The sequence below is a fragment of the Danio rerio genome, chromosome 13 (genome assembly GCF_052040795.2).
Source record: "Danio rerio strain M-AB ecotype USA chromosome 13, GRCz13ab, whole genome shotgun sequence".
Classification (NCBI taxonomy): Eukaryota; Metazoa; Chordata; class Actinopteri; order Cypriniformes; family Danionidae; genus Danio; species Danio rerio.
The window spans coordinates 655,001-680,000 of NC_141033.1; the positions used below are offsets into that span (position 1 = coordinate 655,001).

A 25,000-nucleotide genomic window follows, 5' to 3' on the forward strand; every position below is an offset into this window, starting at 1 on the left:
AAAGTATGGACACTTTTCTGGTTTGAGACTGGTTTGACGCATTTAACGGTCATCATAATCTTAAATCCTTGACAGTTTTTAATATTTAGATTTAAAAAAATTGTTTAAACATTTATATTGTTGGAAAATAGGAATCATTTTTTAAAATTAGTCTCTTTTTCTTTTAATCAAACAATTATTTGTATTGGTCATGTAAGGGTCATATATTAACTGAACTTCTACTCTTGTGTGTGAGTGCTGTGCATACTAATTAGCATTTTTGCAGAAGTATATAGATGCGGGTCCAAAATTAAATTCAGCTTTGCAGAAACTTCCTGTCTGAAGAGAGGTGTTAAAACTGAGAGCACAGAAAGTCGTATGCTTTTTTTTTTTGTTGTGCAGAGAATTCATAGAAAAAGAGGAAGTATGTCTGGGGTGCGGCCAATGGAGGACTGAACAATGACTGACAAATGACGAATTTCATTAAACTCCACCTGTTAATATCAGCTGCCTATATAAGTTGAAGCCGGGAAAATAAAGGGGTTGCGCACCTCCTTAATGTAACTTCTGCATTGCGTTGAGGATAACAGAATTCTGTGAATCGAATTATTCATTTGTATCCGTGATGGCCAACAGTGTGTCCCCACATTAAACATGGGTATATACACACACACAACCACACTTTATAATTCTTAATTTAGCATTTGTCATATTAGTTACAGATTCTACACAATAATGACAGACACAGTTTAATACACTTCACATTTTTATTTTCATTTCCAATAATTTCATGTCATAGGTTACTAGTTTGGAGTGCACACTTTCTAGTTCTTTTGACAAGATTTATTGACATTTATTTCTTTGAGTTTAAGTTACCTGTGAGATCCAGGATGGCGTGGCTCAGTGCTCCAGATGGAGGTCCGGTTGCTCTAAGGGACCAGCTGGCCACATTTGCCGACATTTTGTTCCGCCTGACCAAACCAAAATACTAATTGGCTGAGGGGGGTGTTGGAATGTTTATTTTTGTTTATTAGTAGTAATTGAATTGCTAGTTTGTTTATGTATTGATTAATTAACTTTAAGTGTATTTTTTGCCTATGTTTGGTGGTTGTTTTGTATTAGTTTGTGATGTTTTAGTCAACTTTTTCTTAATGGACTAGTCCCTGTCTTCTGTGTATATAAGTCCCGTTTTTGTGTTTGAAGAGAGGTCTGCTTTTCTTTTTCTCTTCGTTTGTTTGTATGATTTGGTTATGTTTTGTTTGCTTTAAGTCTAGATTTGACTTTAATTTATTCAAATGCTTTAATTTGTCATTTTGTTCATAATAAATACATTTATTTTCTTTTGGAAACTTTGTGTTCGTTGCCCTTGTCTGCTTGGTCCCTCACAGTATCCAATAAATTGTTACGATTTCTGACATCGAAGAAAAACCTCTCCTGACCTTTTTTTCTTGAACACGAATGGGATTGATTTAATATTCCAACAATATACATTTATGAATGGATTATGTCGAAGTGTTTCTAATGCGGCGGGCGTTTATAGGGCTGAGAGTAAATTTGACATTAGTCAAGGAGAAAAACTCCACAATGGTGTTATCAAGCCTTTCAGAAAGAGGAAAATAACAGTGTAAGAGTGATGTCATTTCAAAACGAAAATCTCGATTATTTCTTTTGCCCCAGTGTCAGATTATTTTGCTTGTTTTAAGCAAAAACTCACTTAATTTTAATGCATTATTTCTAATACCAAAATTTAGTTTTAATTTGTCCAGAAAACACTTCTTGATTTAAGAGTGTTCGAATATTAAGCTTATTCTTCAGTGTTCTCTCTGAACCGCAGGCACCATCTCCATCAACTCAGTGCGCACCCCGTACCTGTGCCCCGGAGACAGCGAGCTCCTGGATCTGGATGATCCCCTGTACCTGGGCGGCGTTCCGGAGAGCTCCAGTGGGACGGTGTTCCCCACTGGGGCCTGGAGCGCCCTGCTGAACTACGGGTACGTGGGCTGTGTGCGGGATCTGTTCATCGACGGGCGCAGTGTGGATGTCCGGCGCGCAGCAGAGCTGCAGAGAGCTGCAGGAGTGAAGCCGTCCTGCGGTAAAGAGCCGTCCGGGAAGTGTGTGAGCGAGCCCTGCCTGAACAGAGGAGTCTGCAGGGAGGGATGGAGCCGATATATCTGCGACTGCACCGGGACGGGATTCCTGGGACACTCCTGCGAGAGAGGTGTGTGTGTATGAGTGCGAGAGTGTGTTTGATAATGGTAATGATGCGGATCTTTCCGTCTGCAGACGCCACCATCCTCTCTTTCGATGGCAGTAAGTTCCTGAAGGTGCAGTTTTCTGCAGCGATGCACACCGAGGCTGAAGACGTGTCCCTGCGCTTCCGCTCGCTGCGGGCGTACGGCGTCCTGATGGCCAGCACATCCACACACACCACCGACACACTGCGTCTGGAGCTGGAGGCCGGACGCGTGCGGCTCACTGTCAACCTGGGTATATCAAACACGCACATGCATGCATACACACACTTACACAAACACACACGGATGCACACACACACACTCACCATGCTCATATCTGATCAGAAACTGACATGCACTAACCTTCTCCAAACTCATGACATACAGCATGACACACACACACACCTTCGTCTTCACTGCTCAGAGTCTGCAGGTCTCCACACACACTCACACACCTTCGCTGAGCTCGGTGTTTAAGGAGAACGATCTGTGAGGTAAACCTGAGGCTATGCTGTTGAATTATTATCAGAAGAAAGCACAGCAGAGGGAAAACAGCTCCTCCTCTGGATTAATTTTGCCTTCAGTTGCATAAATGCTGATTTATAAGAATTGTTCATGAAGATTTTCAAGAAAAGCCACAATCTAAATACATCAAGCTAACTCCAGTCAACTTGCGTTGTGATCATTTGCAGCAGTTTTTTTCTATTTGCACCTGTTTTTTTAAGTTGCAGCATGTTCAGCTTTCTCGGCCACCGTAGAATTGAGTTTGAACATTAAGGGCTCTATTTTGACGGTTCATGCGCAGAGCGCAAAACGCAGGGCGCAAACGCTTTCAGGGCGTGTCAGGACGCGTTTTTGCTAATTTAAGGACGGGAAAATCCGCTTTGCGCCGTGGCACATGGTCTAAAAGGGTTGAGTTTATTCTCTTAATGAGTTATAGGTGTGTTTAGAGAATAAACCAATTATGAGTCTCATCTCCCATTCCCTTTAAGAGCCAGCTGCGTCACACCAAGAGCGCATTCACTATTTACAGGACGCAAAGTAAGTCTAAGTGGAAAAACTGAACATTTCACAAGCAAACAGTTTACAGAAAACAGTTAAACAGAGCATCTACTGCTTGACAATGAGAGATAAATGATCTACTTTCACTTTCGCTCTTGGATAGGGAAACCTTTACGCACAGACATCAATTAGTCTATAAATAAATACTTTTGTTTGTTAAGCGCAAATATTTGTCTCAAAGCTATTTCTGAATTCAGTTCTAATTTCCAGCAAGCGAATAAATGAACAATAATAATGAAGTGTGCTCAAAAACCTGAGTTATATCCTAATACACATGCTGTGCCCCATATGGTCTAAAACCTGACAGGTGGACAAATCTAAGCTTGTGTTTAATAAAACAAATATAAATATGGATATAATAAATAACACTGCTAATAATAATAACATTATACAAAAGCAAATTGTGATGAATGAACTGAAAAAGCCTCCCTGAGATGAAGAAGGCATGAAGGCGGTGATTTTTCATATTCATGTAGGCTAGAAAATAATGTGTTTTGTAATATTTTAATCGTTTATATTTATATCCTATATATATTCTTATTATATCCTATATATATCCTTAATATTTAATTTTTTCATATGTAAAGATATTTGCCTATTGCTCTCTTGTGTGTATTAAGCAGTGTGTAAGCGAGGCGCATCTCTGTGCTGGAGTTTAGACCGGGTTTGTTTTGGTTTATTGAAAAATCTATTTTAGTTTCTCAAAATAGCAACGCGCCAGCAGTGCACCTCAGAATGCCTCCCTTTTTAGATTAGTACGCCTATGGGCGCACATATGAGCGCTAATGCATTTGCTATTTAAACAGCGTAGCACAACGCCTCAAAACCACTCTTGCGCCAAGCTGAAACTATCAAAAGACTATTGCGCTGCGCCTTGCGCCACACTGCGCCGGGTGTATGATAGTGCCCTTAGTGAATATGAAAGTGTGTCTCAGATCGTCTCCTGTCATGATGAGCCAGCTCTGGTGTTTGAGTGTGTGTGTTGTTTCTCTGCTGAGGTTGACACACACACACTAGACTGAGACGCTGCTTATGGTCCACTTCTCATCATATCTTAATAAATCAGCTTATTATTTCAGTGCAGAGGGCCAGAATCACTCACAATCACCGTCACTCTGTTTATACTCAAACACGTCTCATTTCTATGCAGATTAAGCACACTGTCAGATCAGATGTGAAATGTCAGCTGGATTTGATTGGCTCAATAAGCATTATTTGAGTTAGATCGCTGCAAAAATGCTGTTCTTATCTAGAGTTTTTGTCTTGTTTTTAGTCCAAATAACAAAAAAAGTCTTAAATCAAGAAGCATTTTCTAGACAAGCACAAAATATTGTCTTGTTTTAATGAATAATGAGTCAAAATTAAGTGAGTTTTTCCTTAAAACAAGCAAAATAGTCGGCGCCAATAGCCTAGTGGTTAGTGCGTCAACACATAGCACAGAGGTGCTCGCAGTGACCCGAGTTCGATTTTCGCCTCGAGGTCCTTTGCTGATCCTTCCTCTATCTCTGCTCCCTACACTTTCCTGTCTCTATATTTCCACTGTCCTATCAATAAAGTTGAAAACCCCTAAAAAATATATATATATATATATATATATATATAAAAACAAGCAAAATAATCTGACAATGGGGGAAGAAAACTGATTATTTTTTAAAATTATTTTTCACTGATTATTACAGTAATTGTAGCCAGAACTATGTAGAAAACGGCACAATATTAATGACTTCATGACAGTCATGTTTATGTTAGATTTAGGACATGTTGTCTTATTAATTGTCATTACTAATACACCACTAACAATGTCACCTTTGCATTTAAAATGACTTATCTGAGTGAATGACACTTAATTTAACAGTTCATTCATAAAATGTCATTCATATTCTTATGAACACCCCTTCACGTAAAGCGTTACCTATACAACTTATAGAAGTTTGTTTGTAAGCAATGTTATGGTGAGCTGCAAAGATTGAAGAAATGTTGATTAGTGAGAGGTTGATCATGTAGTCGTCTCAGCCTGACCAATGACTGGTGCTCTATAAAACACACGCCGCATGATCTCTTCAAATACATTCCCCATAGCGGTACAATTGTGATTGTAATAAGACAAATAATAAAAGCAAAAATGCTGAGCTTAAATTAGTTGGAAGTTCTCATGAATAGGGTGCACTAGCATGCAAAATTTCTTTAGATTTTTCAGATTTATTGACTTGATTTCAATTGATTCGGGTTTTTAGAAAAGCTACAGAGAGCTTGTGCTGTTGTGTGCATGCCTCAGAGATGAGTAGAAGTGCTCAAATACATGCAGAAAATGTCTCAAAATGTGACACTTAGTCATTACTCACGCAAGCCCTTGATTGTTATGTAATAAACAAATAGAAAGAGTTGAGAATGAGAAGCGTGTAACAGTAGATTGGATCCGTGCTGCTCTTAAAGTGACAGTACACTATATTCCTGCTGCCGACTGTGCTTATCATTATTAATAAAACAACAAAGACAAAATCACGACTGTAGCTTCAGTAAGAAACAAATTAACTTTTATTATTGCAATTTGTATAGCTTAATTCTATTTGATCTTTTTATTCTTTATAAATAATTTTGAGGATTTTTACTTTGTTTTTAGTTACTCATTCTGCTGTGGTATTGAGAATTGTGAAATCTCACAATCTCTGGAATGTATTGGAGTTACAGCAACCTTATTTACAGAATAATATATATATATATATTATTAGCGTATTTACCTGATCTGCTATCTTTTAATATGTTTTTTTTTTGTAAATTACAGAAATTGCTCCTTTTTTATATTAAAGATATATCTCTTTAAATAAATCAGTAATAAAGTGTTGTCCATATGGTTCACCTATAATCATTGAAAATAATGGCAATTACAATACTGACCAAAATAATCGTGATTATGATTTTCTGTTCCATAAGCAAGCACCCCTAACAAACAGTTTGAAGAGTATTTATTGGATTTAATTTTACGCTGAACTAATTCTGGCTTAAAGGTATCCCTGTTTCAAAATAAAATGCTCTCAGAAGAAATAAGAGACATGACGTCTACTAGTGTTCACTAATCCAATAAAGTACAATGTAAATAAATATAAAAAAAATCCAGAACAGTTGTTTAAAAATCATCTAGAGTAATGAACAGAAGAGAAATTATGAAAAAACTATGTATTTTGTGCCTTATTTGTGGGAAGTTGTTCCTGATTACTGCTCAGCTGTGTTTAATAAAGTCAATATTCCCGGTAAGAGTGTGTTGGTTGAGCATCAGGATCATTGGTGTGTGCTTGTCCCCAGAGAACTGGGTTGAGCTTCAGTGTCTGCAGATCTTACTTTGAAGGCAAAATTTACATGTGGTTTATTCTTCCCCATCTAGACTGTAACAGGATAAACTGTACCACCAGTAAGTCACACTTCTCTTCTTTCATATCTGCTGTTTACTATTGTTGACTGTTTTCTAATCTGTGTAATCAGAGATTCTGGCAACCCAGGCTCATTGGCAGTATGTGTCTCAGCCTACATTTTTGTAAAAAATGCGCTGCTTTGGGTGCAGTTTGTGGCACATTTTAGATGTCGAATCCACTAGAGGGCGCTGTCTACATTTTGCAAAATGTAAAATATGTTGCTCTGGGTGAGTTTTGGCGAATCCACTAGAGGACGCTGTCTTCATTTTTGCAAAACGTAAAATGTGTTGCTCTGGATATGTTTTGTGGCACATTTTAGATGTCAAATCCACTAGAGGGCGCTGTCTACATTTTTTACCATGTAAAATACGTTTCTCTTGGTGCGTTTTATAGCACATTTCAGATGTCAAATCTGAACACAAACCCTGCATTTTTGCTAAATGTACAATACTCTGCTTTGGGTGCAATTTGCCGAATCCACTAGAGGTCGCTGTCTGCATTTTTGCGAAATGTAAAAAATGTTGCTCTGGGTGCATTTTGTGGCACGTTTCAGATATCAAATCCACTAGAGGGCGCTGTTTAAATTTTTGCGAAATGTAAAATACACTGCTCTGGGTGTGTTTTGTTGCACTTTTCAGATGTTGAATCCACTAGAGGGAGCTGTCAACATTACGTACTCATTACTAATAGAAAGCATTTGTTAGGAATCGGACGGACAAACAGGGTGAGTAGAAAATATAACCGTTTATTTATACAGCAGAGCAATAGAAGGATATGCAGGGTTTCGTTTAGTTGAGACGAAGGAGATGTAACTGTCCGTATTCCTTTTTGTATGGATGATGATATTGATGCTGACCGAATACACACACCAGATGAGTAGGGGATGAAACAGAATGATGGAGCACACACCAGATGAGTTGCGGAGACGACAATGATGAAACACACACCTCCAACTGGACACGGGGCTGACTGGACAAACTGGGGATAAAACAGAGAATAGGTAAGTTTCTGAATAGTCAATCGTTGATGATGAATACGTGGAGAGTATTCGTTCTAAGTCCGCTTCGTATGAACGAGCCCGGACAAAGAGTGGTGTGAGGTGTGTGTTTATATTGTCTCACGGTGATGAGGTGCAGCTGTGCATGATTAAAACTCAGGTGATGATGGGCATTGTGTTAAATTGGTGGAAGAGCCTGGCCAATCTGTGACATTACCCCCCTCCCCAGGGCCCGCTCCTGAGGGCCTAATAATCCGACGCCGTGGTGGTCTACCTCGTCCACGAGGTGCCGGGCACTCAGGGTGATTGGAGTGGAAATCTTCCATCAGTGAGGGATCTAAGATGTCTGATCTGGAGACCCACGATCTTTCTTCTGGTCCATATCCCTCCCAGTCAACGAGGTATTCTAGCTGACCACCACGACGCCGGGACCGTAGAATCTCCTTGACAGAGTAAATGGAGTCTTCTAGCATCAGTGGTGGAGGGGTTTCCTCTTCGTGGCCAGGCTCTGTGGAGGGAATCAGAGGTTCGTGATAGGGTTTAAGGAGTGACACGTGAAATGTGGGATGGATCCTGTACTGGGGTGGTAGTTGTAATTTATAGGTGACAGGGTTGACTTGTTCCAGGATGGTAAAGGGACCAATGAATCTGGGACTAAGTTTTTTGGAGGGCAGTCGCAGACGGATGTCTCTGGTGGATAGCCAGACCTTCTGTCCCGGGTTGTAGACGTGACCTTCAATCCTTCTCCTGTCTGACACCTCCTTGGTTCTTCGTACTGCCCTCTGTAGATGGTGATGGGCCTCGTCCCAGACCCTCTCGCTTTCCCGAAACCAGTGATCCACTGCAGGTACATCAGACGGTTCATCATTCCAGGGGAAAAGTGGAGGTTGGAATCCCAGAATACACTGGAATGGCGTGAGTCCTGTGGTGGGTTGCCGCAGTGAATTTTGGGCATATTCCGCCCAGCCAAGAAACTGGTTCCAGGAATTTTGGCGACCGTGACAGAAGGTCCTGAGAAATCGTCCCACTTCTTGAATCTTCCTCTCCGTCTGGCCGTTGGTTTGTGGATGATAGCCAGACGAAAGGCTGACGGTCACACCTAGGAGTCGGAAGAAGGCTTTCCATAGTCTGGAGATGAACTGGGGACCTCGATCCGAGACTATATCTTCTGGTAAACCAAAACATCGAAAGACATGGTTAAAGAGACTTTCAGCTGTCTCTAGGGCTGTGGGAAGACCTTTCAAGGGAATCAAACGACAGAATTTTGAAAATCGATCTATGATAACCAGAATGCAGGTATTACCGTCAGATGAGGGAAGATCCGTCATAAAGTCTACCCCTAGGTGTGACCAGGGACGATTCAGGATGGGCAAAGGGTGGAGCTTGCCTGCAGGTAGATGCCGTGGACTCTTTGACATGGCACATTCTTTACAACCTAGCACATACCTTCTCACATCTCTTGCCATGCTCGGCCACCAAAAGCGTTGGGATAGCAGCGAGAGGGTATTGTTGACCCCCGGATGCCCAGTGCCCAGAGAGGTATGAGTGGAGTGGATGAGATCTATCCGTTGATTATTTGGAACAAACTGTCGATTTGGGGGGCAGCCCGGCGGAGCTCTGATTTCAGGAGTGGCGACGGCTGGAGGAGCAGACCATCTGATGGGACAGACATCTATATGATCTGGAAGAATCTTGGCCGGGGTTTCGATGGTTTCTTGATGATCATGAATTCTGGATAGTGCGTCCGCTCGGATATTTTTTGATCCTGGTCGATAGGTTATGGAGAAATGGAATCTGGAGAAGAACAATGACCAGCGGGCTTGGCGAGGACAGAGTCGTTTAGCATCTTTGAGATATTGCAAATTTTTATGATCTGTGATTACCTGGAAGGGCTGTTTAGCACCCTCCAACCAATGTCGCCACTCCTCCAGGGCGAGCTTGATGGCTAGCAGTTCTCGATTCCCGATGTCATAATTCTTCTCCGCCGGACTAAGTTTCCTGGAGAAATAGGCACAGGGATGGAGTAATTTGGGAGAACCGTGGAACTGAGATAAGATGGCTCCCACTCCAGTGGTGGAGGCATCTACTTCTACTATGAAGGGCAAATCTGGGTCAGGGTGAGTCAGGAGTGGAGCTCGAGTAAAGGCTTCTTTGAGATTTCGGAAGGCTGCGGCGGCTTCAGAAGGCCAGGATAATTTCTTGGGTTTATTTTTGAGAAGGTTGGTGAGTGGGGCGGTGACGAGACTGTAGTTATGAATAAATCGTCGATAGAAATTTGCAAAGCCGAGGAATCGTTGGAGTTCTTTGACGGTTGTGGGTTCTGGCCAGGAGACAACGGCCGTGACCTTCCCCTCGTCCATACGAACCCCTCTTTTATCTATGATGTATCCCAGAAACTGAACAGATGGTAGATGAAATGAGCATTTCTCAGCTTTGAGGTACAGTTGATGTTTCCTGAGGGTTTGCAATACCTTCTCTACGTGGTGGCGATGTTCGACCTCATTTCTGGAGTAAATCAAGATATCATCTATGTATACAATGACAAAGAGATGAAGGAACTCTCTGAGGACTTCATGGATGAAGTTTTGGAATACGGAAGGGGCGTTGGCCAGACCATACGGCATTACCCGATATTCATAGTGGCCAGTAGGGGTCACAAACGCGGTTTTCCATTCATCACCCCTCCGTATCCTCACCAGGTTATAGGCGCTGCGGAGGTCCAACTTTGTGAAGATCTTGGCAGATCGAAGTTGCTCTAGGGCCGCAGGAACGAGAGGAAGGGGATATCGGAACTTAACTGTACCTTGGTTGAGAATTCTATAATCAATGCACGGTCGCAGCCCTCCATCTTTCTTAGCCACAAAGAAGAAACTGGATGCTGCGGGTGATGTGGAAGGACGGATATACCCCTGATGCAGAGCCTCCTGAATATACTCCTCCATGGCCTTGGTTTCCGGGAGCGACAGTGGATAGATTCTACCCTTGGGCATTGGGGCATCTGGAACCAGATCTATGGCACAGTCCCATGACCGATGTGGAGGTAGCTGGGAAGCTTTCTTGGGGCAAAACACGTCCTTGTAAGGAGCGTATATCTCAGGAATGTGGACGGATCGTGACTCGATGGGGCTTTCAACTGACGTGACATAGACAGATAGGGGTTTTTGAATCTGTACGGGAAGATCGGGGAAACAGCCTGGTGTACATCCTTCACCCCATCTCTTTATCTCTCCTGTGCCCCAAGAGAGGATGGGATCATGCTTCACCAGCCACGGTCGTCCTAGGATGATATCCATGGTGGCTCCCTCCAAAACCAGAAATTGTATATCTTCCTTATGCAACCACCCAATTTGGAGACTAACGGGTTCACATTTACGGTGAATACGTGCCTGTGACTTGATATTGTTGGTTATGGGTTGAATCTGGTATATGTGCGTCGAGGCTTCGGTGCGGAGGTGGAGCTGGCGACAGAGGGAGTGTGAGATGAAGTTCCCAGCTGACCCTGAGTCGATAAGGGCGGTGGCTGAAACATAAGAAGAGTGGGTAGTTAACAGTACCTTGGTAGTGAGAGGATTCATCTTCTCAATATCAAAACTGAACACACTCACCGAGGGGCGTATGGGACGGAGAGGACAGTCCAATCTAACATGTCCTCCGGCACCACAGTACAGACACAGACCCCGGGTCAGCCTCCTCTGTCGCTCAGCAGCCGTGAGTCTACCGGCTTCAATTATCATGGGTTCTGGTTCTGGAGGGATTGTAGACTCAGATGGACGGAGGAGTGCTTGAGGTAAGTGATCTGGGTTATGTTGATAAGAGTTTATACGATCAGAACATCTAAGAGACAGTTGGATAAATTTTTCCAAACCCATATTATCATCTAGTGCTGCCAGCTGTAGACGAAGTTTGGGTTCTAAACCGAGCCGGTAAGTGGTGAGAAGAGATCGCTCATTCCATCCGCTGGCAGCAGCTAGAGTACGGAACCGAAGGGCATAGTCCTGTGTGGACATAGTTCCTTGTTTTAGATGGTATAGTTGCTCTCCAGCTGCTACTTCTCCATCAGAGCGACCAAAAACCTCTTTGAAATATGTGGTGAAGGCTTGAATGGAATTAGTTACCGGCCCAGCTTGATTCCAGATGGTCTCAGCCCACCGGAGAGCAGATCCAGAGAGAAGTGAAATGATGAAAGCAATTTTAGACCGATCTGTGGGATATAACTCCGGTTGCATTGTGAATACAAGGGAACATTGTAATAGGAATCCGTTGCACTCCTCCTCCCCGCCAGAGTAGGGCGCTGGTCGAGCCATGGGACTGGATGCGCTGGGGGAAGCCGAAGAAGTGCGCGGTGCTGGTGGAGGGTCAGGAAGTGGTGCAGCTGGCGACAAAACTCTCTTCATTGCATCTACCAGCTCCTGAATTGGATCGGAGTCGCTCATGCTGTTAACTATCTTGGTCCGGGCTTCTGTTAGGAATCGGACGGACAAACAGGGTGAGTAGAAAATATAACCGTTTATTTATACCGCAGAGCAATAGAAGGATATGCAGGGTTTCGTTTAGTTGAGACGAAGGAGATGTAACTGTCCGTATTCCTTTTTGTATGGATGATGATATTGATGCTGACCGAATACACACACCAGATGAGTAGGGGATGAAACAGAATGATGGAGCACACACCAGATGAGTTGCGGAGACGACAATGATGAAACACACACCTCCAACTGGACACGGGGCTGACTGGACAAACTGGGGATAAAACAGAGAATAGGTAAGTTTCTGAATAGTCAATCGTTGATGATGAATACGTGGAGAGTATTCGTTCTAAGTCCGCTTCGTATGAACGAGCCCGGACAAAGAGTGGTGTGAGGTGTGTGTTTATATTGTCTCACGGTGATGAGGTGCAGCTGTGCATGATTAAAACTCAGGTGATGATGGGCATTGTGTTAAATTGGTGGAAGAGCCTGGCCAATCTGTGACAGCATTTCGTTGTTTTGTGATGTTTATTTCGAGTTGTGCAAAGAACTGCACAAAAATAATCCTTTATTCGTCAATATTATGTCCCTTTAAATATCGTTAGTGTGAAAAGAAATAAAAGCTTTTATTGTCACACTGCCCCCTAGTGTTTATTTTATTCACAAACTGCAGTCAAACGTAGGTTCCATTATGTTTTTGCAGTTTCACAAAAATATAGGCTGAAGCGTATTTCCAATGAGCCATAATGTTTGACTCGATATGTTTGACATGACCAATGGCTTTTGTGAAGAACATCTGAGCTAATAATTGAATTATGGCATTGTCTTTAAAGTTGCCATCACATATTTATTTTGAATTCATTTAGTTAAATTGGCCACCATTTGGTTATTACATTTCATTCCTTAGCTAAAATATTTAAGCCAAAGGAGCAAAGAAAATGTGATCTCTCGTGCCGTGCCCTCATTAAAAAGCATAAGCCCATGAGACTCGTTAAACATCTGCATGCGGTGCTCCTGGGTAATGTGCTGTACAGTATGTGTGTCCTACTGCTTTCTGGGTAGAGACTGATGAAGAGAGAAGAGCAAAGACACAAGGTAATCCTTTTCTTTTGCAAAAATTAATTAGACCTACACATATTTGGCTGCAAATGAGATTTTTGGCTGCTTCATACTCTTCAAGCAGCAGCTCTCATGCAGCGCCCGTCAACTAGTGCTGGGGTTTTTCTAAGATGCAGCTTTGTGAATGTCTTTAATGTACTTTAATTATTTTATTCTATTCAAAGCAACATTCAGAGATGCGAATTTAAGACTCAAAATCTTGATAAATTTCCTGATCATTTTTTATTCACCTAATTCAGTCACTTTTAATGTTTTAAAATAATTGTAAAATGAATTTCACAATAAAAATAAAAAATGATTGTGAATAAAATGACTCAATTGTTTATAATTTCATTAGTTAATGCCTATTTGTACATAGTAGCCTATTCATACCCTCCCTCACCAGAGAAGTTGACAAAAGAAACACGTTTAAACATCAAGCATCAAACATCACACTCACCGGCCACTTTATTAGGTACACCTTACTAGCACCAGGTTTGCCTTAATCCTTCATGGATTCGACAAGCTACTGGAAATATTCCTCAGAGATTTTGCTCCATGCTGTCATGATAGCATCACACAGTTGCTGCAGATTTGTCGGCTGCACATTCATGATGCCAATCTCCCGTTCCACCCCATCCCAAAGCTGCTCTATTGGATTGAGATCTGGTGACTGTGGAGGCCATTTGAGTACAGTGAACTGATCGAAATGTTTTCTGGGCTGTCTCGCAGGTAAGGGACCCGAGAGCTTATTCGCGGGTCAGAATCTGAATGATGATGAGTGGCACACGGTGCGCGTGATCAGGAGAGGAAAGAGTCTGAAACTATCTGTGGATGATCTGCCCACTGTAGACGGTATTTATTCTCTGATATTCTGCTCCAATTTTATTGCATAAGACTGGTGATTAACGACTGTTGTTCATTTCGGTTTTAAATATAGTATACTTAATTTATATACTTTTAATTTTCCATCAGCCAGCCCAAGTGCCTCTGCTGATCTGTCTTTCCTTTACAAAATCACCACATTTTAAGGTCTGAGGTCACAAACTGTTGGTGTTTGTATTCCTAATGCAGTTATTAATATACAGAGTAACTATAACTGTATGTATAAGAGGTATAAGTGTTCATTTGAATTGTTTAATAAGATGCTTAAGATGCGTTTCTCACATTGAGTTTCCAGTCCAAATATCTACAAATTCTTTAATGAAGAAGCATTTTCCAGACATGCAAAATATAGTGTTGTTATCAGAAATAACCAGTCAAAATGAAGTGAGTTTTTCATTAAAACAAGCACAATAACCTGACAATAAATAAGGGTAACATAAACAATCAAGTTTTCACTTTGAATTATGATTGTTTTTAAGGAAAAACTCTCTTCATTATTTCTGAAAACAACACTATGTTTTGCATGTTTGGAAAATGCTCCTTGATTTAAGAGTTTGTAGATATTTTGACTATAAACAAGACAAAAACTAAATAAGAAAAGCATTTTAGAATGTAAATACAATGCCAGAAAGACAAGAAAAAAAGGTCATGTTAAACTAAATAACCAATATCCTGACATGCATTTGCTGTGACAATTTGTATGCAATAATCCTTCACTGTTCTGAATGCTTTACAACAGCTGAAGTCAGAATTATTCGCCGTCTTGTGCAATATTTATTCTTTGTCAAATATTTTCCAAATTATGTTGAACAGATTCAGGAGTTGTTCACAGTGTTTCCTCTAATCTCGGTTTTTCTGGAGAAAGTCTGATTTGTTTTATTTGGGCTAGAATAAAAGCAGTTCTTATTTGTTTTAAAGCCATGTTAAGGTCAATATTATTGGCCCCTTCAGCAATATTAGTGTTGGATTGTCTCCAGAACAAACCACTGTTATACAATGACTTGCCTAATTACCCTAACTTTACCCTAATTACCCTAGTGAAGCCTTTACATGTCACTATAAGCTGAACACTAGTGTCTTGAAGAATATCTAGTCTAATATTATGTGCTGTCATCATGGTGAAGAGGAAATAAATCAGCTATTAGAGATGAGTTATTAACACTATTATGATTAGAAATGCGCTGAAGAAATCTGCTCTCTGTTAAACAGAAATTAATAATTCGGGAGGGCTAATAATTCTGACTTTTATACATAAAAACAGGAGAGATACCAGGCGACCACACGCAGCTGGAGTTTCACAACATCGAGACCGGCATCATTACAGGAAAACGCCAGTTACCCACAATGCCCTCCAACTTTATTGGACATCTCCAGAGCCTGATGTTTAATGGTAAGCCGTACATCGACCTGTGCAAGAACGGAGACATCGATTACTGTCAAACCAACGCTCCAATCGGCTTTAAGAGCATCATCGCAGATCCGGTGACGTTCAAGTCCTGCTCCAGCTACGTGACGCTGCCGTCTTTACAGGCGTATTACTACATGTACCTGTTTTTCCAGTTCAAGACCACCTCCGCAGACGGACTCATACTCTATAATAGTGGAGATGGAAATGATTTTATCGCTGTAGAGCTGGTGAAAGGGTGAGTTATGCGCAATGGGAAAATGTGCTACTGCAAAACATTTGTTTCTAGGGTAGGGTTGCAAATAAAACACTTTTCAAAATCAATGATTACAGACACAACGTTAAATATCGATAAATAAAATGCGACATGTAAGCATTGCACTTTCAAGATGGCAACTTTCTCACAATGAACCAGAAGCTTTTATTAATCTTAGCTGTTAAAATAAAAGTTGTAATCATTTTCTGAAACAAAAATAGTAAATAATGAAATTCTGTTGCATTTTTTAGCTAATATTAAAGTAGTAGCTGTAATAAATGTGGTTATTTCTCACTGTTGATTTGAATTAAATGCTTTTTAGCAGCTTAGGTTAATATTATGATAATATCGTATACTGTATTTTCTATACCATTTATTAACAACATAATGATACCATCATAAGCCTAGCTTGCACCTACTAATGTGCAGTTTTGTACGATGTAGCTTTGTATATAATAATTATCAGGGCTGTTTATACTCTAAATGTTCTATAATTGCATGTGCGGTTAATTACATTTTCTCTCTGTTCAGCTACCTGCATTACATCTCTGATCTGGGAAACGGTGCTCATCTCATTAAGGGAAACTCAATTAAACCTCTCAATGATAACCACTGGCACAACGTGATGATCTCCAGAGACCCCAATAACCTGCACACGGTCAGAATCGACACCAAAACCACCAGCCAGACCACACTGGGTGCCAAAAACCTGGACCTGAAAGGTATATTACACACATTTACATTAAAGGGCAGCTATTATGCAGAAATCACTTTTATAGGGGGTTTAAACACAGTGTGTGAATACTGGGAAACCAGAGCACCCGAATGGAAACCCACACTAACACGGGGAGAACATGCAAACTCCACACAGAAACACCAACTGACCTAGCTGAGGCTCGAAGCAGTGACCTTTTTGCTATGAGGCCACAGTGCTAACCACTGAGCCACCCATAAGCCAATTATTACAATTACATTTAGTCATTTAGCAGACGCTTTCATCCAAAGCGACTTACAAATGAGGACAAGGAAGCAACTTACACAACTATAAGAGCAACAATGAATAAGTGCTGTAGGCGAGTTTCAGGTGTGTAAAGTGTAAAAAGCAAAACATTAATAATTTAAAAAAAAAATTTGTAGCACAATTAGCGGTAGAAACAGAGAGGCAATTGCAGATTAGGAAGTGAAGTGGAGACTAAATAGTTGAGTTTTTAGTGGTTTCTTGAAGACAGCGAGTGACTCTGCCGTTCTGATGCAGTTAGGGAGTTCATTCCACCAATTGGGCAGATTGAACGCGAGAGTTCAGGAAAGTGATTTCTTCCCTCTTTGGGATGGAACCACGAGGCGACGTTCATTCACAGAACGCAAGTTTCTGGAGGGCACATACATCTGCAGAAGCGGGAGCAGATAAGAAGGAGCAAAGCCAGAAGTCGCTTTGTAAGCAAACATCAGAGCTTTGAATTTGATGCGAGCAGCAACTGGCAGCCAGTGCAAACGGATGAGCAGCGGAGTGACATGTGCTCTTTTAGGTTCATTAAAGAGGTTCATTATTAAGGCTAAACTGCTTTTATTAAGAAACTGTTGTTGCTTGTCAACTATAACCCCACTTCTTCTAATCCCGTATTCTCTGGCTGTGTGTGCAGGTGATTTGTTTGTGGGTGGTGTTCCAGAGCAGATGTATAAAGATCTGCCCAAGTTAGTTCATGCAAAAGAAGGGTTTCAGGGCTGTCTGGCGTCTGTGGATCTGAACGGGCGTTTGCCAGACCTGATGACCGAAGCGCTGGTCTGCATCGGGCAGATCGAGAGAGGATGTGAAGGTAATAAACGTTTTTTTAAAAACATTTTACGGTCAGTATTTGTTTTGGATTAGAAATTGGGGAAAATATACGTATTATAAGCCGATATCGCAGTAAGGGTAATCAATGACACATGAGTCTGCTGTGAATCCTTTCCTCATCTCTATTTTGCAACCCAGGCTCATTCTGAAAACGTAGTCCAGCGGACGTTTCTGGAGACCGCGAAAAATGTCCCGGGAGGTACGTATTTGTGCAGTTTTTGTTTTCGCGAATCCGCGAGAGGCCGCTGTGCGCGCTTTTTCGTATCCCAAACGTCTCTCGCGAGTGATGTTCGCACCCGTGCTGTTCTCGCGTCAACCCACCAGAGGCCGCTGTCTGACTGACCGAATGATTGACTGCGCGACCGGCCAATCGGCTGACCCACCCTCCTCCTTCCCTGAACCCAACCAGTTTTACCGATTGACCCGCCCGCCCGCTCACTTCCCTAAACCCGAGCAACAATTTAGAAAAGCCGTCTAGAAAAAGAAAAACCCTCGCCTGTTTTTTTTTTTTTTACCACGTTTTCGGATTTTACCACGTTCTCACCCTGTTATGAACTCGTTCGCTTTATTTTTTGGATTCTGTTTTTGTCTTACCTGGTTCTGGAACTGCTCTTCCCCGGACTCGAACCCGGACGCCTTTGTCAACTCCTCCTCTCTGCATCTGAAGTCCATCCAGAAACGTCCGCTGGACTACGTTTTCAGAATGAGCCTGGGTTGGTATTTTGTCACATCTTGTGCCATCAAATCGGTGAAATAGCTCCATTGCTCCTCAGTAGCACCCGTCACCACACATAAACTCACGATTGGAAAATTCTTCCTCTTCCCTCACTACTCCACCTACTACCTGGCTTCCTGAAATCCCAATTTCGACAGAATAAAAGTCTTCATTCACTAAGTCAAAACAATAAAGCAAATACCCTGACATGAATAATATACGAATTTAAAATACTTTTAATCTGAATACAATAATTATCAAATGTAAACTTAATAATAATAATAACAATAATCACATCATCCAATCAACCCATTTAATCCAAACATAATAACAATAATAAAAGAAAGAAATGGCTCCAACAAGGAGGGCTAATAATTCTGACTTCAACTGTATATATATATAACTGTTGGAAGGGCATCCACCATGTAAAACATATGCTGAAATAGTTGGCAGTTCATTCCGCTGTGTCAACCAATAATAATTAATGGACTAAGCTGAAGTAAAAATTATAATTTTCCGCCCTTTTGCAACCCTAAGCTCCACCCACTATGCTAGTTTAACCAATGGGATGTCCGCAGGGCCCAGCAGCAGCTGTGAGGAGGACTCGTGTGCCAATCAGGGCGTTTGTCTGCAGCAGTGGGAGAACTTCACCTGCGACTGCAGCATGACCACTTATGCAGGACCGCTGTGTGCCGACCGTAAGTCACTTTTTGCCACTCTTTTGTTTTTACTGCAATCTGGGTTTTAGGTGTGTTACAGTAAGAGAAGCCCTAGCACATGAGAATGCAGAACATTTCTATTTTAGAAGTAGTTTCTATTTCTGGAAAGTCAACAGCATAAACTACTATGACATTGATCAGCTCAGGTACAGATTATGTGCTTTATTCAGTGATAAATGCTAGTATTTTGAGTGTATCGTTTCACATGACATATATTGCCGTCCTGAAAGCAGCAGCAGTTCATCTCAGATCTTAGATACAATAGTTATCGAATGGATTAATAATGAAAGTCAGAACTGTGATTCAGTGCCCCGTGGTCAGTCACTCAGTAGCCTGTTAATAATGTTAGAGAGGTTTAATATGTATGTGATTAGATTATAAACCCTTCCATTTCGTTGGCAGTGCAGTGGTTGGTATTTAAATGCTTCTGTCGTGACTTGTTGCTGGAATCTAGTCACGTGATCATACTGAACGTGTTATATGGCCGAACCCTGGCAGCAGATCATGTAGCCAGAGGTACGTATGGCTGCATTTCGTCTTTAAAACGAACGCTACAGGGCGGTATGAAGTCGTTCCTTTTCGCGCTAAACGCTTACCTCCATGTGGACGGATTTTCCGCTGTTACCAGTTTGTCCACTGGCTCGCCATGTACGTTGGCAGACTTGAGACGCAGAACGTAATTGACCACGATGACGGGGTTCGAGTCCAGCAAAGAACGCAGGTAAGACAAAAACAAAAGCCAAAAAATAAAATAAAGAAGTAAATAACAGGGTGGGAATGTGGTAAAATCTGAAAACATGGTAAAAATCAGGCGAGCGCTTTTCTTTATCTGGATTGCTTTCAAAAAAACACTATTGGTTAGGTTTAGGGAAGGAGGAGAGTGGGTCAGTTGGCCGGTCAGTCAGTAAGTTGAAAAAATGTGTTAAAAGCGTACATAGCGGCCTCTGGTGGATTCATGAAAACTGGCAAAAAAATTTAGCTCCTGGGATGTATTTGGCGCTCTCCAGAAACGTATATAGAGATACGTTTTCAGAAAGCCTTGGTTGAAAAAACACAATGCTCATGTGCACAGTGCTTCAAAACACAGGAGATGTGTGCATAATGGCCATGGACATCTGTCAAGCGTGTGTTTACATTCAAAAACAATGTAAAACTGGAGCATTGGAATGGAAAAACTCGTTCTGTGTTGAATACCCCCCTATTTGCATAGGGATTGGGTTTGAAGCTGAGGAGTCAGGGTAACAGAAGGATGCTGAAAGTTTGGAGGTAGGACATGCTAGAATATTTATAGGGGTTTGGTCTAATGCTGAATGGGTAGAATTGGATAGAATTATTGTCAATGATGAATTAGCCTGGTCAAAACATCTACACATGCTCCTCCCTCCTACATATACAGGTGTGTAAATGTGTGTGTTATCATGAAAAGAAAAGCATTCTTACAGTGCATTCAGGTGGTGGTAAAATGCTTTTCATTGTTTAAAAGATATATATAATATATAAAATGATATATAAAATGGTCATATATTCTTTTAAGAAAATATTCTGAGGGCCGTCAGGTTTAGGGGAAAATCATCAAAAATACTGGCGATGTCTGACAACTTACGAATACAAACACTGGCGTGGAAGGAGTGAGAGAATAAGCAGTTTACTTGGGTTAAAAGATGAGAATAGCTCTCTCATATATCTGTGGTTGAAGCTGGTTGTCTGTGAGCTGTAGTTTCTGACAGTAAATGAATGTCTTGCTGTATGTTTAATGTGCTAGATGTACTTGACCTATATTTCAGCATATGGATCCCGGCTGCATTTCCCAAAAGAATTGTAAGCCTAAGCAGATCGTAAAGATGATTGTATGACTGATCTTAATGTTACAATGTGTTTCTCAAAAGGATTGTAGCACATCATAGGACTGTATTAGATGTACGAGTGCTCCGGAGTAATCATAAAGCTCTTCATGTACATTAAACAGACGTAAACAGCTATGAAGACAATCATCTGATGACAGCGGACACAGTTTATTTCCGTTCTCACTATTATTAAACCATTAACTTTGACTTTTGCGTGAATAAACTCAGAATTTGCCTCTTATTGATAGTAATTGATGTAGTAGTTGGTTTTGGGAAGGATTAGGGATGGAGAATAAGAGCATGCAGAATATTGTGCTTTATAAAGACTAATAAACAGCCATTATTTTACCAATAGGCAGATAATAAGACACTAGTTAACTGGTGCTAAAACACAAGTGTTGCCATTACAGCTTTAGCTTCAATCAAGTGCAGTGTAATTATGATTAAAGCTTATGTTTGTACCTTAATGTACACGTCATTACTCCTTTTTTATTCAATTTTAAAGTAATTAAAAATGGGAATACACATCTAAATTTAATGAATACACTTACAAAAATGTTCTTACATTTTGTTTTTTTCTCTTGTTTCTAGTCCAAATATCTAACATTTCTTAAATCAAGAAGCATTTTCTAGACAAGCAACAAATATTGTCTTGTTTTCAGAAATAATGAGTCTAAATGAAGTGAGTTTCTTCTTAAAGTTAAATAATCTGCCTACAGGATATGCAAAATAATTACGTTTTTGCTTTGAAATAAGACTATTTTCTCACCCCACTGACAGATTATTTCAGAGAAAAATCACATGTTTACATTGGAAAAACAATGTAAAGCCGGAGCATTGGAATGGAAAAACTCGTTCTGTGTTGCACACCTCCTAATTCATAGGGATTAGGTTTAAAGCTGAGGAGTCTGGGTAGCAGAGGAATGCTGAAAGGAGGTAGGACATGCTAGATTATTTATCAGGGTTTGGTCTAATGCTGATTGGATAGAATAATTGTCAGTGATGAATTAGCCTGGTCAAAACATTTACACATGCTCCTCCCTCATATATATATATTTATATATATATATATAGGTGTGTATATAAGAAATAAGATTATTTCTTACCCCATTGACAAATGATTTCAGAGAAAAGTGATGATATGTTCCATACTTATTTCCCCCACTGTTAGTAAACAAACATAATAATTATAAATAATAATACAGCAATAACACACTTGTCTATATACTTTCAATCTCCATCAATTCACCAAAAGAGTCACCATGTAGACTCACCAAAAAGTCATAAAAGCTGAAATATTACTAATTTAATACTTTTTAAATGTTCCAACTATTTTTTAAGTGATGCATTACTTTACTCGTCACTTTTGAAATGTACTATTATTATGTAACTCACGTCACTTGTAATGCTTTGCCTTCAACACTGTGTAACACAAATAAAACAAGACAGTAAAGCAGAAAAAGAAGAGTTGTTACAAAGGGAGGACTGTTCTTTACAAAATGCTAATATTTATATTTATACTAATATTTATACCGTCCATGCATAAATTAACTAATTAACCGTGACCTCACATTGTAAGCCCACCAATAGGCAAGAAAAAATAGGTCCTGTGCTTTTTGCCTCACCTAATCCACATCAGATGATGATTATTGGGTTAAACATTCAGGATACAACTGCATATAAGGTTGCATTAGTTCTTTTTTGGCTTGAAATGAAAGTGAGATGACAAACACAAGCAAGCTTGATTTTTTTACACTCCTATTATGAATTTAAGCCAAGGAACAAAGTGCTATTCCTGTATTTGCAGGGTTGCATTTCTGTTATGCGTAGTTTTAACTGTGATATATTTCTTCGGCATTCCTGTCTTCAGATAACTTTAGCTATGCAACCTTTATATGCAACATTAACACTTTATTTCTGCATTATTTCTGTTGTCGAGCACACCCAAGGTCACTTAGATTTTAAAGAACTTGGGGAGGAAAATGGCCAGCTGTAATCCAGTGAACAGATTTATTTCAGATGTATTTTGTTGACCACATGAGGGCAGAAAAGCACAGACAATCCCTCCTGAAACGGAGCATCTCTTCAAGCCACACGGTTTTGTACTTTAGTTAATGGCATTAATCTCACTCAAGTATTGACTCCAGATGAAACGCTGCCTTAAAAGGACGAGTATTGGATCAGAAGTATTGAACAATCAGGTGTAATTAGGAAAATGAAAGGCTGAATAAACTGATTACATCAGGGTTTCATAAACTGACCCTATTGTGAAATATTTGAAAATAATAACTATTTCAAAAGAAGGCTGAATAATTTTGACTGTATCTGATTGCATAATTAGGGCTAAGTGGTTAGCACAGCAAGAAAGTCGCTGGTTTGAGCCTCGGCTGGGTCAGTTGGCGTTTCTGTGTGGAGTTCGCATGTTCTCCTCATGTTGACATGGGTTTCCTCCGGGTGCTCCAGCTTCATCCACAAGTCTAAAGACATGCGGTATAGGGGAATTGGGTAAGCTAAATTATCTGTGAACATGCAAACTCCACACAGAAATGCTAACTGACCCAGCCGGGGCTCGAACCTGTGACCTTCTTGCTGTGAGGCGATTGTGCTACCCACTGCACCACCCCTAATTTTAAGGGTTGACTTTATTTTCTTAATGAGTTATAGGTGTGTTTTGAGAATCAGAGTCTCATTTCACAGTCCCTTTAAGAGCCAGTTGCATCGAGCCATAAGCACATTTGCTATTTACATGACATAAAGTAAGTGTACATAACACACATGTTATGTGTGTACAAAACTGACTAGCAAGAAAACAGTTAAACAGAGCATCTACAGCGCGAGAATGAGAGATCCATGATTAACTTTCACTCTCGACATCTATTAGCCTATAAATAATTAATTTTGTTTGTTAGGCGCAAATATTTGTCTCAAAACTATTTCTAAATTCAGCTCTAATCTCCAGCAAACGAATAAATGAACAATAATAACAAAGTGTGCTCAAACAACTGAGTTATATCCTAATACACATGCTGTGCCCCATATGGTCTAAAACCTGACAGGTGGACAAATCTAAGCTTGTGTTTAATAAAACAAATATAAACATAGATATAATAAATAACACTGCTAATAATAATAACATTATTCAAAAGCAAATTGCTATGAATGAACTGAAAAAGCCTCCCGAGATGAAGAAGGCATGAAGGCGGTGGTGTTTATATTGATGTAGGCTTGAAAATAATGTGTTTTGTAATATTTTAATCCTTTATATTTATATCCTATATCTATTCTTATTATATCCTATATATATATCCTTAATATATATATATATATTTTCATATGTAAAGATATTTGTGTATTGCTCTACATCTTGTGTGTATTAAGCGAGGCGCATAACTAACGCTCTGCGCTGGACTTTAGACCAGGTTTGTTTTGATCTATTGAAAAATCTATTATAGTTTCTCAAAATAGCAACGCGCCAGTGATCCGCCTCAGAACGCCTCCCTTTTTAGAGCAGAACGCCTATGGGTGCTCATATGAGCGCTAATGCATTTGCTACTTAAACAGCGTAGCGCAACACCTCACAACGACTCTTGCGCCAAGCTGAAACTAGCAAACAACTACTGCGTCGCTAATTGCGCCACACTGCGCCGGGTGTATGATAGTGCCCATAGAGTCCCAAAGTGTAGGTTAAACCGCTATAAGAAATCCTTTGTACCTGTTTCAGTGGGTTTACTTAACAAGAGTCTATCTTAATCCGCATTATACATTTTGTAACTGCTGTATTTTGTATTGTTTTTATTGTTTGTTTTTATGTGTGCAGCAATATGATGATGCCCATAACAAATTTCCTGTCGAGGACAATAAAGTTTACTACTACTACTACTATATTGACCCTTCAGGTGCGAATGTATACTTTTTGAAAAGCTACCGCCACAGTATCAGCTCTTGCACCGTTATTTCTGAGAGTGTATCGTGACTAGGGTTGTAACGGTATGAATTTTTTACGGTATGATAATCGTCTAAAACAATACCACGGTTTGACGGTTTCGCGGTATACGGTATGTTACAAATGTTACAAAATAATAGAACAGTGAAGCAAATT

At 40.4% G+C, this 25,000-nt stretch overlaps 1 protein-coding gene across 6 annotated transcripts in view; it reads left to right on the top strand.

Annotated features, from left to right (window-relative positions):
* The window catches only part of nrxn1b (neurexin 1b), a gene marked incomplete at its 5' end in the record, with an annotated part of 604,334 nt that overhangs the window by 535,394 nt on the left and 43,940 nt on the right, over positions 1–25,000 (top strand). For 3 of the 6 annotated variants that reach the window (NM_001440732.1, NM_001440735.1, NM_001290176.1), the window contains 8 exon segments: positions 1,814–2,197; positions 2,263–2,466; positions 6,655–6,681; positions 13,976–14,098; positions 15,390–15,771; positions 16,321–16,511; positions 17,430–17,603; positions 18,917–19,036. In NM_001440732.1, the coding sequence (NP_001427661.1) occupies positions 1,814–2,197; positions 2,263–2,466; positions 6,655–6,681; positions 13,976–14,098; positions 15,390–15,771; positions 16,321–16,511; positions 17,430–17,603; positions 18,917–19,036 (1,605 nt within the window). 6 annotated transcript variants of the gene reach the window in all.